Raw genomic sequence first — 18,044 nt, 5'->3', positions numbered from 1 at the left:
CAGCTGTGTCACCGGTACTGAGCCTGCGGTCATGGCCACAGGGACCATCCAGTGTGTCCAGTAGGAAACTGAACAGACACACAGTTTGTCTAGTCAGCTTCCAAGGGTGTCCCTGAGGATAGGAGAAAGGGTGGTGGGGGCGGCTGCAGGTGAAGTGGGGCAGAGAGGGGCCCCGGACACCTAGCTTTATCAGTGGGACTTGGCCATCGGGCCTGCTCTGGTCTCACTGAGGACAGACACACCCCTGTGTGTGAGGAGTGGCAGGAGCCTAAAGAATCCGCCTGCAATGCAGGAGACCCTGGTTTGATCCCTGGGCTGGGAAGATTCCCCTGGAGAAGGGATAGGCTACCCACTCCAGTATTCTTGGGTTTCCCTTGTGGCTCAGCTGGTAAAGAATTCGCCTGCAGTGTGGGAGACCTGGGTTCGATCCCTGGGTTGGGAAGATCTGAAGAAGGGAAAGGCTACCCACTCCAGTATTCTGGCCTGCCGAGGTCCCAAAGAGTCGGACACGACTGAGTGACTTTCACTTTTCTGAACCCAGCTGAGCACTGATGTCCATACAGGGGATCTGGCTTCTACCCCACGTGGGTCAGTTTGCCAGCTTGGGGGCAAAAGTGCCAAGAGGCCAGCTTCTGGGTACAGAGCCACAGTTACTAGTATGTGACCCTCTTAACTCCTTAATGCACCTGAGCCTCAGCTCCTGTGAAATAATGACCCCACCCTAAGAAGACACCAGGGATGCTCGGTGCTGTTGGCTCCAGGGAGAGACGGAGGGAGCCGCAGGCCTGAGGCGGGGTGGGTGGGGGCCGGGTTTGAGGAAGCTGCAAGGATGGCCAGAAGCGGCCACATGTGGGCAGTATATTGGGGCAAAAGGCTTGCCTAGACGGACCTCTCAACCATGACAGAAGCCACTTGATAAATCCTTCTAAGGTACAGACCCTGCACTTGTCTCGATCTGGAACTCAAGGTGAGGAGTCTGAGAGACGGGCCTTACCGCTCTCAGTTTAGCCTTCTGACCTCAACCCCACGATACTAAGCCAGGCTGGATGCTCTGCATGGTCTGCTCCAGACAGCAGTCAGGCAAATGCGACAGAAAGGACAGCATGACGGCCAAGATGAGCAGACATATCTATTAAGTTTGTACTATGGTCACGTTAGTATGTAGAACAACCAGCCAAGAACCTAACTGCTCAACAGAACATAACGTGGAGTGGGCACTGCCCACAGAGTTCCAGACAGAGGCCCTGCCTGCCCTCAAACCCAATACATGTAAGACAAGCTTCTTTGAGCTGTTACCCCCTCTGTCCTGGGGACGGGGAGGACTGCATGATAGATTATGGGTTGTATGTTACAGGGGAAGCATGCTATGGGGGTGGAGTCGGGATTCAATCCCAGAAGTCCCCTCCTCAGCTTTTGCCTTCCATGACCCAGGCCTCCTGAAGACTGGGCAGGAAGGAACAGGCCCAGGCAGGGGCCAGGCCAGCGGGGGACCCCGGGGGAACGTGGACACCTCAGCCCAGTGAAATGCATGTGGCTCGGGAACCATTCAGCCAAGGCGGGAGGAGCCAGAGTGGGCACTGCTCCTGGGCTCACGGCCTTGCCTCCCACAAAGCGGGGCTCTGGTCCCTCTCTTCATGCTGTAGACTATACTTCTCTTGGATGGGGTGGCAGCACTGGGCCTGGCGAGGGTTAGCAGTACACCTGGAGCAGGGGTGCCCCTGAAGAGTCTGTGTCGGTGCCCTGGAAGGATGAGTCGTGGCTGGCAGGGTATCCTAGGGGGGGAGGAAGGAGGAAACAGGGGCTCAGAGATGGGGAGGAGCTCATGCAAAGCACTCGGGCAGGGAACACCTGCTGAAAAGAAACAGAGGGGGACTTGAGCCTGGGTCAGGCTCATCCTGGCTGGGTGAGCCACTCAGCTTCTTCACCTCTCTCAACCCGTCTTGCTCCCTGTAAAGGGGAATGACCCTGTTTCCAGGGGCTTGTGAAAGCCAAGAAGATAGCAGTAGGGACCACACAGGGTGCCTTTTCAGCATCGGTGGGTGCCCGCCTCCCCTGCCCTCCACTTTCCTCTCCAGCGACTGGGGTTTCAATTCAGGCTCTGGGCACCTGCCCGCCTCCTGGCTCAGGGGCATCCCCCTGAATCTCTCCCAGCGGAATCTTTGAGCCAGCCTGCAGGATGGGGATAGGGTAAGAGGCTGCTCGGGCCTCTCCTCCCTTTCTGATCCCATCCTCACCCACCCCAGGAGGAAGCTGGGAGAGGGGCAGGTTGGGGGCCGCGAGGGCTGTCCCCTCTCCTCTCTGCACTCCTCATCACGTCAGGACCAAACCTGGGGCTCCATAGGGTCTCAGCTTCCTGGCAATGGCATCTGCGGTCGTCTCCTGGGAGATCTGCACCGTGAGTTCTAGGGAGGGAACACGAGGGGCAGTGGTCATTATCACGTCCTTTCAATCTCACTCCCCACACTTCTTGCCCTGGACTGGGCTAGAGAAACATCGTGTGTGTGTGTGTGTGTGTGTGTGTGTGTGTGTGTAGAGAAATGAAGTTTACAAAACAACACGGAGTGTGTGTGTGTGTGTACATGCACTGGATCAGAGAAACATCGTGTGTGTGTGTGTGTGTGTGTGTGTGCTGGGTTAGAGAAACATCATATGTGTGTGTGTAGAGAAATGATCTTTAAAAAGCAACATGGAGTGTGTGTGTGTGTGCACACATGCTGGGTTAGAGAAACATTTTGTGTGCGTGTGTGTGTGCGCACACACGTGTTGGGTTAGGGAAACGTGTGTGTGTGTGAGTGTGTAGAAAAACGTTTAAAAAAACGACACGGAGTATGTGTTTGTGTGTGCATGTGCTCTGGGTTAGAGAAACATCGTGTGTGTGTGTGTGTGTGTGTGTGTGTGTGTGTGTGTATAGAGAAATGATGTTTAAAAAGTGACACAGAGGGTATGTGTGTCTGTCTGTCTGTACAATGGTGGATGGGGGGTTTGGTTAGGCCAGCACAGGTCAGAGGTCCAAATTCATATGGGAACCTGGGTCCTGTTAATCAGACTAGCTGGCTAGGCCTGGAAGCCCCTCTGGCAGGTAGCAGCGGGGGACAGAAGGAGCCTGTGAGGGAATGTAGAGAGCTGGAGAACCAGGTGGAGAAAGAGCTGGGACCAGCTGAGGGGTGGATCCACAGTGGCCAAAGAGCCCAGTGTAACCCTCCCTGGCGAAAGCCTCTTCCACTCCGCCCCTCGGGCCGTGCACCCCACCTACCATCCTGGCTGAGCCCTGAGGCCACCATGGTCTCGTGGCCGCTGTCTGGGGGAGCCGCAGCTGGGGCGGCCGCCCGGCTTGAGCGCCCCTCTGCCGTCTGCGGTCGGGCGCGGCTCTTGCGGGTACTGATGCGAATGATGCCGCGCACCAGGCGGCCCTCAGCGTCCTGCTCATCCAGGTGGTAGTCCTGGGTGATGCTGCTGATAAGGTCCGAGATCTTACTGGTCTTCTCCAGGAACACAGTGTCTGAGGTGCACTTGGCCAGCTCGTCGATCTGGTGTACGCTGAACAGCTCTGTCAGCTTCTTGAAGATGAGCACGTCGATCTCTCGGCTGGACATGGAGCCACTGCCTATCTCAGGCAGGTCCAGGTCCGACTCGTGGAAGGAGTAGTACTCCTCAGAGCCCCGGGGACTGCTGGCGAGGGTGCTGGGCAGGCTGTGCCGCATGGGCGGGGGGTCAGCCAGTGGCTCCTTGCAGCAGGAGTCCGCATCGGGGGCGGGGGAGGTGGTGCTGCGGTAGGGGTACACCGGGATGCCTTTGAGCTTGACGTCGGGGTAGCTGAAGCTGCTCCCCATGGCCGACTTGAGCCGCTGGCCATCCCGCCGGCTGGGAGGTGCACGGTCAGGGCTGGGGGGCACGCCGTTGTGCTCCTTGACCCAGTTGGCTTCGGCAGCCCCTTCAGGGGAGTCCCCCGAGGACAAGCAGGGGCTGCAGCCGCGTGCACAGGCCCCGCAGCGCTGGAGGCAGTCCCGGCAGCGGCGGAAGCAGAAGGCCGCCCGGCACCAGTCCCATACCCACGGTCGCCAGAGCAGGCAGCAGGCAGGGGGCTCGGGAGCCTGCTCGGCAGAACCAGAGATAAACGTAAGGCTCTCGGGCCCGTGGTGCCCGGGGTCCTTGGGGTCTGGTCTGCGGGTGCGGCGGCTCGGTGGGGCCCGGGGTGGCTCATCGTAGGTCTCCAGGCATAGTTCTGTGGGCCGCTCCCAAGGTCCCAAGCGTGGGGGCCCGGATGATGGGCGGGGGTGTCCGGGGCGGGGCATGGCTCACTGCATGGTCTGCTGAAGCCAGACGCCTGTGAGGGAGAGGCCAGGAGGGAGACAGGGTCAGAGGCTGTGACACGTGCCTGCGCTGAGACCTGAGGAGCTTCCCACTTCTGGCTTCTGAGGTCTGTGATGTGGATGGGCCCAAGTATGGTCACGAATCCTGTCCCCTTGCTTCCCCAAACAGGAAATTCTCTCTGGGCTCTAACCTATATATCAAAATCTCCTGGGATTTCACACGCATTGGGATGGCTACTATTAAAAACAGAAAATGACAAGCCCTGGAGAAGATATGGAGAGGGTGGAACCTTTGTGCATTGCTGGTGGGAATGCAGAGTGGCACAGCTGCTCTGAAAAACAGCATGGTACTTCCTTGGAAAGTTAAATATAAAATTATCATATAATCCAGCTGGGTTACACCCAAAAGGATGGAAAAACAGGCACTCAAGCAGATATTTGTATACCAGTGTTCTAGCAGCATTACTCACAATAGGCAGAGATGGAAACAACCCAGTGCCGATTGATGGATGAATGAATAAAAAAAAAAGAAGAAGAAGCTGTATACACACAATGGAATATTATTCAGCCCTGAAAAGGAATGAAATTCTGATACATGCTATAACAAGGAACAACTGCTTCAAAATTGAGAAAAGAGTAAAACAAGACTGTATATTGTCACCCTGCTTATTTAACTTATATGCAGAATGTGTGTGCTCAATCACTCAGTTGTGTCTGACTCTTTACCACCCCTGTAGCCTGCCAGGCTCCTCTGTCCATAGAATTTTTCCAGCAAGAGTACTGGAGTGGGTTGCCATTGCCTCCTCCAGGGGATATTCTCGACCCAGGGATTGAATTGTCTCCTGCATCTCCTGCATTAGCAGGTGGATTCTTTACCATTGCACCAGTAGAGTACATCATGCAAATGCTGGGCTGGATGAATAACAAGCTGAAATCAAGACTGCTGGGAGAAATATCAACAAGCTCAGATATGCAGATGATACCATTCTAATGGCAGAAAGTGAAAAAGGACCGAAGAGCCTCTTGATGAAGGTGAAAGAGGAGAATGAAAAAGCTGGCTTAAAACTCAACACTCAAAACACTAAGATCATAGCATCCAGTCCCATCACTTCATGGCAAATAGAAGGGGAAAAAGTGGAAGCAGTGACAGATTACAGAGAAGGCAATGGCACCCCACTCCAGTACTCTTGCCTGGAAAATCCCATGGACGGAGGAGCCTGGTGGACTACAGACCATGGGTTCCGAAGAGTTGGACACGACTGAGCGACTTCACTTTCACTTTTCACTTTCCTGCACTGGAGAAGGAAATGGCAACCCACTCCAGTGTTCTTGCCTGGAGAATCCCAGGGGCGGGGGAGCCTGGTGGGCTGCCGTCTATGGGATCGCAGAGTCGGACACGACTGAAGCGACCTAGCAGCAGCAGCAGCAGTAGCAGTGACAGATTTCATTTTCTTGAACTCCAAAAGCACTGTGGACAGTGACTGCAGCCATGAAATTAAAAGTTCCTTGCTCCTTGGAAGGAAAGCTATGACAAACCTAGACAGCATATTATAAAGCAGAGACATCACTTTGCAGACAAAGGTCTGTACAGTCAAAGTTATGGTCTTTGCAGTAGTCATGTATGGATGTGAGAGTTGGACCATAAAGAAAGCTGAGGGCCAAAGAACTGATGCGTTCGAATTGTGGTGCTGGAGAAGACTCTTGAGAGTCCCTTGGACGGCAAGGAGATCAAACCAGTCAATGCTAAAGGATATCAGTCCTGAATATTCATTGGAAGGACTGATGCTGAAGCTCCAATATTTTGGCCACCTGATGTGAAGAACCAACTCATTGGAAAAGACCCTAATGCTGAGAAAGACTGAAGGCAAAAGGAGAAAGGGGCTGCAGAAAGTTAGATGGTTAGATAGCATCACCAACTCAGTGGACATGAATCTGAGCAAACTGGGAGATAGTGAAGGACAGGGGAGCCTGGAATACTGTAGTCCATAGGGTCACAAAGAGTCAGACATGACTTAGCAACTAAACAGCAAATAACGTAGATGAGCCTTGAGACATTATGCTAGGTGAAATCAGCATGACACAAAAGGACAAACATTTTATGGTGCCACTTATAGGAAATATCCAGAATAGTAAAAACGTACACTGGTGGTGGCTGGAGGCAGGGGGAGAGTGGGAAGTTAGTATATAATGGGCAGTTTCAGTTTGGGAAAATGAAAACGTTCTGGAGATGGACGGTGGTGATGATTACACAACAATGTAAATGTATTTAATGTCACATACAGGCCTGTAACATCAAAACCACTTAAAAATTAAAATGGCATATTTTATCTTAGATATATTTTACAAAGAAAAAGTTCCTGGGATCTCACTTTTGGGGTAACGGTCTCCCTGAGTTTCTTCCTACTGTTGGTAAGCCCACCAGCACAGAGCCTGAGGCTGCTCAACAAATGCCTTTCCATCTGACTTGCTACAGAACCTGATCCTCACCACTTTCCCTTTCTTCCCCTCCTCCTTCAGATCAGACTTGGGAATCAACAGGTCCCCTGTCCATGTTTCAGTATGACTCAGACTGGCTCTCCTATCAACATTTAACATCAAGCACTGTTTTGCTGCCTTTGATTAGACAAGAAAGCAAGCCTCAAAATGCATCTTCTTTCCCGTTTTGACTTGGTTGCTAGCAAGCTCAGATTTCACTGAAACTGGCCCTGTGTTAGGCACAATAGAACCAAAAATGAGTGAACTATAGATGATATTCCTGTAATTCACACATGTTTTGTAGGGAAAACAGATGCTTAAAAGCTAGAACACACAGGATATACGCAGTATTATGGGAGAAAATAACTCTGTCTGTGGGAACATTATGTCATGATGTATTTGGGAAGGTCCCTGATCACATTTCTGGCTCTAGGTGAGTGATCACACCAAGATTATCACGACCAAGATAATCACAACGGTGTGATCACTCACCTAGAGCCAGACATCCTGGAATGTGAAGCCAAGTGGGCCTTAGAAAGCATCACTTCGAACAAAGCTAGTGGAGGTGATGGAATTCCAGTTGAGCTATTTCAAACCCTGGAAGATGATGCTGTGAAACTGCTGCACTCAATATGCCAGCAAATTTGGAAAACTCAGCAGTGGCCACAGGACTGGAAAAGGTCAGTTTTCATTCCAATCCCAAAGAAAGGCAATGCCAAAGAATGCTCAAACTACCGCACAATTGCACTCATCTCACATGCTAGTAAAGTAATGCTCAAAATTCTCCCAGCCAGGCTTCAGCAGTACATGAACCATGAACTTCCTGATGTTGAAGCTGGTTTTCGAAAAGGCAGAGGAACCAGAGATCAAATTGCCAACATCTGCTGGATCATGGAAAAAGCAAGAGAGTTCCAGAAAAACATCTATTTTTGCTTTATTGACTATGCCAAAGCCTTTGACTGTGTGGATCACAATAAACTGTGGAAAATTCTGAGAGAGGTGGGAATACCAGACCACCTGACCTGCCTCGAGAAACCTATATGCAGGTCAGGAAGCAACAGTTAGAACTGGACATGGAACAACAGACTGGTTCCAAATAGGAAAAGGAATCTGTCAAGGCTGTATATTGTCACCCTGTTTATTTAACTTCTATGCAGAGTACATCATGAGAAATGCTGGGCTGGAATCAAGATTGCCGGGAGAAATATCAATAACCTCAGATATGCAGATGACACCACCCTTATGGCAGAAAGTGAAGAGGAACTAAAAAGCCTCTTGAAAGTGAGAATGGAGAGTGAAAAAGTTGGCTTAAAGCTCAACATTCAGAAAACAAAGATCGTGGCATCTGATCCCATCACTTCATGGGAATTAGATGGAGTAACAGTGGAAACAGGGTCAAGACTTTATTTTCTTGGGCTCCAAAATCACTGCAGATGGTGACTGCAGCCATGAAATTAAAAGATGTTTACTCCTTGGAAGGAAAGTTATGACCAACCTAGACAGCATATTCAAAAGCAGAGACATTACTTTGCTGACTAAGGTCCGTCTAGTCAAGGCTATGGTTTTTCCAGTAGTCACATATGGATGTGAGAGTTGGACTGTGAAGAAAGCTGAGGGCCGAAGAATTGATGCTTTTGAACTGTGGTGTTGGAGAAGACTCTTGAGAGTCTCTTGAACTGCAAGGAGATCCAACCAGTCCATCCTAAAGGAGGTCAGTCCTGGGTGCTCTTTGGAAGGATTGATGCTAAAGCTGAAACTCCCAATATTTTGGCCACCTCACACGAACAGCTGACCCATTGCAAAAGACTCTGATGCTGGGAGAGATTGGGGGCAGGAGGAGAAGGGGATGACAGAGGATGAGATGGTTGGATGGCATCACTGACTCGATGGACATGAGTCTGAGTGAACTCCTGGAGTTGGTGATGGACAGGGAGGCCTGGCGTGCTGCAATTCATGGGGTCACAAAGAGTCGGACACGACTGAGTGACTGAACTGAACTGAACTGATCACATGGAGGACTTCCCTGGTGGCTTAGACAGTAAAGCGTCCACCTACAATGTGGGAGACCCAGGTTCAATCCCTGGATCAGGAAGATCTGGAGAAAGAAATGGCAACCTACTCCAGTACTCTTGCCTGGAAAATCCCATGGATGGAGGAGCCTGGTAGGCTACAGTCCACGGGATCGCAAAGAGTTGGACATGACTGAGTGACTTCACGTTCTTTCTTTCTCTCTGATCACATGGAAGGGTTTGCTGGGCAGTAACTATCCTTGGCCTAGATTTTCTGAGACATTAATCTTTTACTAATGTCCTAGAACTGGTGATGTGAAGGGAACCTGGGACTGAATCTCAGGCTATCTGTATTCAAGTCCCAATTCTGGCTTTAACAGGTGATGTTTTTTGGTCAGATCAATGCTACCTCCCTACAAACAGCTGCTATTATCTCTCACCCAGATACTATCAAGGCCCCCATTCTGGCCACCTCTATTCTCTTCTACTCACTGCAGCCAGTGACAATTTAAAAAGCAGCAACAATGACAAACAATCATGAATCTGGAGGAACTAAGCAGACACCACTTTAATCAAGTGATCAAAGTTAACATTATTAATAATGGGACAAACCGACAGGATGTGTCTCCTGTCGGTTAAAGGATACAGCATCGCTTATGGAGTATTCCTGCCAAAAATGTATAACCTGAGTCTAGTCATGAAAAGACATCAGACAAGCCCAAATTAAGAGACATGATAAGTATATGGACTGTGCAGTCCTGGATTGAATCTTGGATTCAATCTAGATAATCGGTAAAATTTAAAACTAGACTGCATATTATTTAATACCATTATGTCAATGTTAAATCACCAATGTTAAATTCACTGTGAAATAAGACAGTGTTCTGATTCTTAGGCAGTGTACACTGAAGCATTTAGGGGTAAAGACGCATGGTGTCTGCAACCTAATCTCAAAGGGTTCCTCCCCAAAGGAAAGGTATGCGTAGACAGAGAAAGGGAGGGAATGTTAGGTGTGATGAATGCGGATGAGCAGGATACAGGAGCTCTTTATTCCTGCAACTCTTCAACCCATTCCCCCAGCTCCACTCAGCGCTCCTTCTCCAAGGACTCTCCAGAACCTCAAGTCAGATGGGAGCCCCTCCCCCCACAGCATTCTGCTTGGCTCTGAGTCAGCTGAGTTGGCCTTGAACCCATTGTTTGAAGATAAGCCTATATGACCCAAGGGGACAGGGACTGTGTCTGACTCCTTTCCGCATCAGTGTCCAGAACAGGGTTGGCACAGTAAGTACTTCAGGAGACTGATACATTCTGCATGACCTCTGGGTAGAACCAAGTCCATTAGGTAGAAAGAGAAAGGGCTTGGGCTCCAGGCTGACCGGAGTGGGGGAAACAGCAGTCTGGTCACAGTAAGGTGAAGTCCCCCTCCAAAGGTTCCCAAACTGAAACTGTAATAGGTGGCTTGAAAGTCCCTCACAGTCCAGAGAGGCAAGTGGTTAAAAACCCTCTGCCTTGGTTTGAGCAATGCTGGGGTGGGTATGGATTTATTCATTCACTCAATTAATGAATATTTACTGAGAGCCTACTGTATGGCAGACACTTCTAAATTCTGTGGATGAAGTGGTAAAACAGATAAAATTTCCAAACCTCAGGAGTTTGATTCTAGTGAAAGAGTTAATTATTGTAGCTTACCTTGTTTTCAATGCTTAAATGTACTCAACCAATTAATTCTCAGAACCCTATTTGTAGGTATTATTGTTGTCATTATACTGAGGCTAAAGAGAGGTTAAATAAATTGTCAAAGCCACACATCTGTTTGAATGCAAGTGGCCCACTTCAATTCATATGCAACCCCATCTATTATTTGAGAGGAAAGGGGCAGTTAGAGTGGTCAGCTGCCAATTCCATGGATGAACCTGTGCCCAAGGAGTGCTTGCATGGGGAGAGCCTTGAGTCTTGGGCTTAGCCCTTGGATCAAGAGGGTAGGCATATCTACCCTGTTTGAACTACACTGAGCTCTGGGGTACCCAGGATTTGTAAGAACAAGAGGTTTCTATTCATGGTTTCGGTTACTGTCTTTTTCTCTACCTCCAAGGTTTTTTGAGTTGTCAGAGCTAGTGGAAGTGATGGAATTCCAGCTGAGCTATTTCAAATCCTAAAAGATGCTGCTGTGAAAGTGCTGCACTTGGTATGGCAACAAATTTGGAAAACTCAGCAGTGGCCCTGGGACTGGAAAAGGTCAGTTTTCATTTGAATCCCAAAGAAGGACAATGCCAAAGAATGTTCAAACTACCGCACAATTGCACTCATTTCACATGCTAGCAAGGTAAAGCTCAAAATCCTTAGGTTAGGCTTCAACAATATATGAACTGAGAACTTCCAGATGTATAAGCTGGGCTTGGAAAAGGCAGAGGAACAAGAGATCAAATTGCCAACATCCACTGGATCATAAAAAAAGCAAGGGAATTCCAGAAAAGCATCTAATTATCCTTCATTGACTATGCTAAAACCTTTGACTGTGTAGATCACAACAAACTGTGGAAAATTCTTAAAGAGATGGGGATACCAGACCATTTTACCTGCCTCCTGAGAAATCTGTATGCAGGTCAAGAAACAACAGTTAGAACTGGACATGGGGGAAAAAAAAAAAAAAAAGAACTGGACATGGAACAACAAACTGGTTCCAAATTGGGAAAGGAGATTGTCAAGGATGTATATTGTCACCCTGCTTATTTAACTTAGATGCAGAGTACATCATGTGAAATACCAGGCTCGATAAAGTTCAAGCTGGAATCAAGACTGCAGAGAGAAATGTCAATAATCTCAGATATGTAGATGACACCACTGGTATGGAAGAAAGCAGAGGAACAAAAGAGCCTCTTGATGAAGGTGAAAGAGGAGAGTAAAAAATTTGGCTTAAAAGTCAACATTCTCCAGACCCATGAATTCCTTGGCAGTCTAGTAGTTAAGACTTCACTTTCCAGTACAGGGGGTGTGGGTCACATCCCTGGTCAGGGAGCTAAGATCCCTCATGCCTCAAAAAACCAAACCATAAAACATAAACAATATTGTAACAAATTCAATAAAGACCAAAAAAAACACACAAAAAACCACTCAACATTCACGAAACTAAGATCATGGCATTTGGTCCTATCACTTCATAGCAAATAGATGGGGGGAAAAATGGAAACAGTGACAGACTCTATTTTCCTGGTCTCCAAAATCACTGTGGACAGTGACCGCAGCCATGAAATTAAAAGACGCTTGCTTCTTGGAAGGAAAGCTACGACAAACCTAGACTGCATATTAAAAAGCAGAGACATCACTTTGCCAACAAAGATCCGTATAGTCAACACTATGGTTTCTCCACTAGTCATGTATGGATGTGAGAGTTGGACCATAAAGAAGGATGATCGCTGAACAATCGATGCTTTTGAGTTATGGTGTTGGAGAAGACTCTTGAGAATCCCTTGGACAGCAAGATCAAACCAATCAATCCTATGGGAAATCAACCTTGAATATTCACTGGAAGGACTGATGGTGAAACTGAAGCTCCAATACTTTGGCCATCTGATTCGAAGAGCCAACTCAGTGGAAAACACTCTGATGCTGGGAAAGATTGAGGGGAGGAGAAGGGGACGACAGAGGGTGAGATGGTTGGATGGCATCGCCGACTCAATGGACATGGGTTTGAGCAAGCTCCAGGAGATCATGAAGGACAGGGGAGCCTGGCGTGATGCAGTTCATGGGGTTGCAAAGAGCTGGCCATGACTGAGCGACTGAACAGCACCACCACCATTCATCAAATTCATCCAACAAATATTTACTGAGCACCTACCATGTGCCCAAGGCTGGGCTAAATGGGCCAGAAATAGGCTCTAGCTCAAGAAGATTTCTGCTTTCTTTAAGTGCTCATAATTGCCCTGTAAGTATTATATCTCCACTTTATAGATCAGGACTCTGAAGCTCAGAGAGGTGAAGTGAGTTTCCCAGAGACCAGGGAGGGGATGGAGCTGGATTTGTACTGTGGTCTCTCAGACTCTGGAGCCCCTGTAGTTTGTTCCACACCACACATCTAGAAGGGAGAGTGGGATGGAGGAAAGGGGACAAGACCTGGGGTAAGGACAGTGCCTGGCTTCAGTTTCCCACTTCTTTCTAGACCCTGAACCCTCCTGAAGTCAATCTCAGGCCGTTTCGTCCTGGCTCTATTTCCCCCTTGCTGCTTTCGCCCCCACCTCCAAAATCCTAGGAACATCAGTCTCTTGCTTCAGTAGGAGTTCCTGCTGTGCCTGGGGTAAGGCTTCTGGCCTCAGTTTTCTCATCTTTACCAAGGGGAGAGAAGAATACCTTCAGGGGCCACCTTCAGATTTAAATGAGATATTGCGTTCAGGGGCCTTAGAGTTTGTGCCTGGCACCTGGGAGGGGCTGGGTCTCTGGGCACCTCCAGGCACTGCAGGGATGGTCCTCAGGGTCAGAAGCCCCCAGACCCTGGCACGCCCTCCCCAAACTTCTAACTGGGGCTCTCCCACTCCCCCTTAATCCTTGAGAACACACACATCGGAGGTCTCTCTCTGTTCCATCCCCTTCCTCCGAAGGTGACCAGGAGAGGCCCGGCCGCACCAGCCCAGCTTCGTCTGGCACACCCAACCGGCCGAGAGGGTCTCCCCAACCCTGCTCACCAAAACAGCCGTCGACTCGCGTGCCCGGGCATCCGTGCACCCTTGATCTCCGGCCCCAAAGTCTCAGCCCCTGACTCCCGCCCCCTCGGGCACCTAGTCCTGGGGGCAAGGGAGAACCAGATCCCGGCTCTGCCGCTCGGGCTAGCACAGCCCCTACACCAGCGGTGCCCTCGGGGCAAGCACCACACTCTCCGGCTGCAGGGGCCCTCCGCCCGCGGGAGGATCCAGCCTATAGACAGGGCCCCTCGGGGTGTGCATGGCCCCCGCTCCCCGCCCGCCCCCGCCTCCCCAGCAAGCACGGCTCCCACCTCAAGCCAGAGCCACCCTAAGGGCGAACCCGGCCCCCTCACCCCCCAGTCTGCCCGCCCAGCCTAGGCGCCCGCTCAGGCCGCTCCCTGGCCGGGCCCGGCCCGCGCACCCCGGAAGTGGGAGGGTGGCCCCGGAGGAACCGGCCCCGGGACCCTCGCCCGCCCGGCCGTAGCCTCGGGAGGGGGTCTTCCCACACTGGGGCCGCCCTGATTCGCGCCCCCTCGGGCCCGCGCGGGGCTTACCTGTCCCGCCAGGTGAGCCGCCTCCAGCTCAGCCCCTCCCCCCGCCCCCCCTCGCTGCTCACCTGGGGCGCAGGTGAGCGTCTCGCGGGAGCGCTGCACGGGCCGCCGCTGGGGACACACTTCCTGCCTCCGCGAAGCGTCTCCGCCGCGCACCTGGGCCGAGGCCCCGCCCTGGGAGCTGGGCGGGCAAGTTGGCCGGGCTCTGGCGCTCGACCTGCGGTCTCGGAGAGCAGCGCTCGGCCTACTCCGGTTAAATGAGGCCTGGAGGGCACCGTGGACAGACACTGGGCTCAGTCTTCTTTTCTGTTAAATGGGCAGATGGGCCTAGCAGTCTCTAGCGCCTGCCAGGCCTTAAAGGCTCAGCCCAAAGGGCATGTCTCCAAAGACGCCTTCCTTTTGGCCTGCGTGCTAACTCGCTTCAGTGTCCAACTCTGCAACCCAGTGTACTGTAGCCCCGCCAGGCTCATCTGAAAATGGGATTCTCCAGGCAAGAATACTGGAGTGGGTTGCCATGCCCTTTTTCAGGGGATCTTCCCAACCCAGGAATCGAACCCACGTCTTTTATGTCTCCTGCATTGGCATGCGTGTTCTTTACCACTCTGGCCACCTGGGAAGCCTCCTCTTTTACAACTGTGCCCGTCTGGTTTTCTGTTATATAGAGCAGTTCTCTGCAGTCCTTATCAAAATATTCAGCACACTATTCTCTTCTGTCTCCTCCTTTAGCCTCTGACTGGGGTATAGTCCTGTTCCCCAATGTTCTGGGTGTCCAGAGCAGGACCGGATACATAGTAGATGCTGAGCAGATATTAGGGGCTTCCCTTGTGGCTCAACTGGTAAAGAATCTGCCCTCAGTGCTGGAGACCTGTGCTCAATCCCTGGGTTGAGAAGATCCCCTGGAGAAGGGAAAGGATACCTACTCCAGTATTCTGGCCTGGAGAATTCCACGGACAGTCCATGGAGTTGCAAAGAGTTGGACATGACTGAGTGACTTACACTTTCAGCAGATATTCTCTGCTGAGTGAACCGCTGGGCTCTGATGTCTCCCTTTGTCCTGAGGGGGCCTGGTTCGCCTGTTCTGATCAGTTCACTTTCTCTGTTCCAGGAAATCTGCAGAGGAAGACAAGGGCCTCTGCTCTGGGGCCTAGGAGCAGGATGGAAGAGCAGGCTGGGGTGTGCAGTCATGAAATACATCCCAGATAAGCAGAAGTGGCCGAAATGGGCCATGATCACTGCATCCCACGGGGTCTCTGTAAGAGGCAATGTCATTGGGCAGCAGATGTCAGGGGTCGGATTATTCTAGGTTCCTACTCCTCTTAATACCAACTTCATAGCAACAATAGCAGCAGTGAACAAGTGACTTTTAGGGAGCATCTCCAGGATCCATGCTTAACCCTTTACTTGCATAGTATTATTTAATCCTTCCACCTGAGAATAACACCTCAGGTGTTGTCATTTTCATTTTACAAGTGAGGAAACTGAGGCTTAGGAGGGGGAAATTATTTGCTCAGGCATTTGACCCAAATGGTGTAACTTTGGGCAAGACTTCCTTCTCCAAACCTCATCTGTGGAAATAATAGTAGCTCTCTCCAACTGGGAGAATTTCAAAAGGGTACAGATGCAAAGTGAGATAAAGGCTACGGGAAGAGACCACTGAGGTAGGATGAGTAAGTGGAATTCAGTACCACTGAGCCCCTTCCTCTCCAGATACACCAAAGATACACAACCTCCTAATCCCAGATGGAGATACTGCCAATTAGGAGAGAACCCTTTGTCTGCCCGCTTTGGTTTGCCAAGTCCTCCTCTTCCCCAGCCAGGGGGGACACTCCTTGGAAGCATGGTGACTGGGGGTGGTTTCCTTCCCTGTCTCACCTCTCAGGGCACCGTGGTCTATTCTGTAGGTGCCCTGCCATGTGCAGAGAGTAGTTGCTCAATTTCCACCACAGACCCTCCATGAGAGTCCTTCTCAGTACATCTTGTCCACATTCTCAGCTGGGGTAAGTGGCCACTGTAACTTCATTTGGGCCTCAGCAAGTGAGTCATATCGTGTACAGTTGAACATCTGTGTACCGTAAGACCCAATAAGTGTATTTCTGGGATACAGCCACGAGAATTTCACATATATACCAAGAGACATGTACAAGAACGGTGGCAGAAACATTGTTCACAGCTACCTCAAACCAAAAACATCCAAATGCTGTTGATAGGAGATAAAGAAATGTGAAATAATTATATAGCAGTAGAAAATGAATGGAAGATAGCAGTATGGCTAGATCACAGTGATATAATACTGAGTGAAAAAACTGCAAGTCAGAGAAGAGTGCGTGTGGAATGGTATCCTTTTCATAAAGTTCATAAAGTTCAAATACAACTGCAAGTACTATATTTAGGCATAATATTGAGTTGAACCATGTTGCATAGCTATTTTTTGACCAGTTTTTAAAAATTAGTTGATTGATTAATTTTTGGCTCTGCTGGAGCTTTATTGCTGCCCGGGCTTTCTCTAGCTGCAGAGAGCAGGGGCTATTCTCTAGCTGTGGTGTTCAGCCTTCTCCTTGTGGTGGCTTCTACTGTTGCAGAACACAGGCTCCAGAACCCTGTTGTGGTGCATGGGCTTAGCTGCCCCCTGGCATATGGGATCTTCCTGGATCGAGGACTGAACTCATGTCCCCTGCATTGTAAGGCGAATTCTTAACCACTGGACGGCCGGGGAAGCCCCTTTTGATCTAAAATATATATATATGTATACACGCATACATATATATATATATATATAATTCATAAGGTTAAGCCCATGGACAGAGGAACCTGATAGGCTACAGTCCTTGGGGTGACAAAGAGTTGAACACAACTGAGTAACTTTCACTTTCAGCCTAATTTATGTGTGGAAAAAAAATTTTTTTTTTTTAAAAAGCAAGATAATGAGGAACACAAAATTCAGAATAATGATTATCTGGGGGTGGGGTAGTTGAGGGATCAGAAATGACAGGGACCCTGGAGAAGGAAATGGCAATCCCCTCTTGTGTTCTTGCCTGGGAAATCCCATGGACAGAGAAGCCTGGCGGGCCACAATCCATGGGGTCGCAAAACAGTTGGACGCCATCTAGCAACTAAACAATACTGCATGTTGCTCTTATTTCTATGCATGATGAAATAAATATTTACTTGACTAAATAAAGTCTTGGGGAAAAAAAAAGAAATGATAGGGAAATCCGTAAGCAGACTTCACTTTTAGTGGTATTCTGATTCTTGGATTGGACTCTAGGGCTTTCATTTTTATCATAAATGAATGCATACATGAAAAAATAGCAATTTATGCTGTAACTAAATGATTAAGGACATTGTTACTTGTCAAGATTTCTTTCTTTTTTAAAAAACAATTTTTAGCCACACCCCAGGTAGCACATGGGACCTTACTTCCTCAATCAGGGATCAAACCCATGCCTCCTGAATTGGAAGGCAGTCTTAACCAGGGAAGTCCCTTGCCAAGATTTCAAGGTACCAAAAAATCTAAGCGTCTAGAATCTTATTCAGTTTTCCCCCATTCGTTTATTCATTCAAAGATTAAGGTATAATTTACATACAGTGAAATTTATCCATTTTAGTGTACAGCTCTGTGAATTTTGAAAAATACATACATCGGCATAACCACCGCCACAATCAAAATTTAGATCAGTTTCATCACCACCACCCCCCGCAAATTTCCCTAAACTTTTCTGCAAGCTGTTCCTCCCCCCATCTCAGCCCCTGGCAACCACTGATCTTTTTTCTGTCTCCATAGTTTTGCTTTTTCCAGAACATGTTTAGTAAATGTGCACTACAAAATTCTGATTCTGTCCTACCTAAAACACGGCAGATTAATAAGTAGCAACATGAAGATTGAAGCAGCTCAGAACTACCTTCTCTGCCTAGAAAGGGAAAAAGCAAGGAGGGAAGGACGGGAAATATAATCTCTGAACCTCTGGCCGCATTCTCTGATGTGTGAGGGGATCCTTTCTCTGGAGGTCCTGCCTTTCACCAGCTGTG

The 18,044-nt window shown here is 49.5% G+C and overlaps 1 protein-coding gene across 3 annotated transcripts; it reads right to left on the bottom strand.

The window, feature by feature from the left end:
- Positions 1 to 1,116: 1,116 nt before the first annotated feature.
- Positions 1,117 to 14,146, bottom strand: KDF1 (keratinocyte differentiation factor 1). Of its 3 annotated transcripts, none has more exons than XR_006058882.1 (4): positions 14,022 to 14,051; positions 3,254 to 4,324; positions 2,239 to 2,402; positions 1,117 to 1,772 (listed from the first exon to the last, which is right to left on the bottom strand). XR_006058882.1 is itself a non-coding variant. In XM_042244476.2 (4 exons), exons 2-4 carry the CDS (start codon positions 4,290 to 4,292, stop codon positions 1,690 to 1,692), a joined length of 1,197 nt encoding a protein of 398 aa, XP_042100410.1. In that variant the 5' UTR covers positions 4,293 to 4,324; positions 14,084 to 14,146; the 3' UTR covers positions 1,117 to 1,689. The 3 variants fall into 3 exon arrangements, 2 of the variants coding, with proteins under 2 accessions (XP_042100410.1, XP_027819794.1); XM_042244476.2 differs by lacking the exon at positions 14,022 to 14,051 and adding an exon at positions 14,084 to 14,146 and having other exon boundaries at positions 2,328 to 2,402; XM_027963993.2 differs by having other exon boundaries at positions 2,328 to 2,402.
- Positions 14,147 to 18,044: the final 3,898 nt, after the last annotated feature.

This window comes from Ovis aries, chromosome 2, assembly GCF_016772045.2.
Source record: "Ovis aries strain OAR_USU_Benz2616 breed Rambouillet chromosome 2, ARS-UI_Ramb_v3.0, whole genome shotgun sequence".
In the NCBI taxonomy this organism is placed as follows: domain Eukaryota; kingdom Metazoa; phylum Chordata; class Mammalia; order Artiodactyla; family Bovidae; genus Ovis; species Ovis aries.
This window is presented reverse-complemented; position numbering and strand designations above follow the sequence as displayed.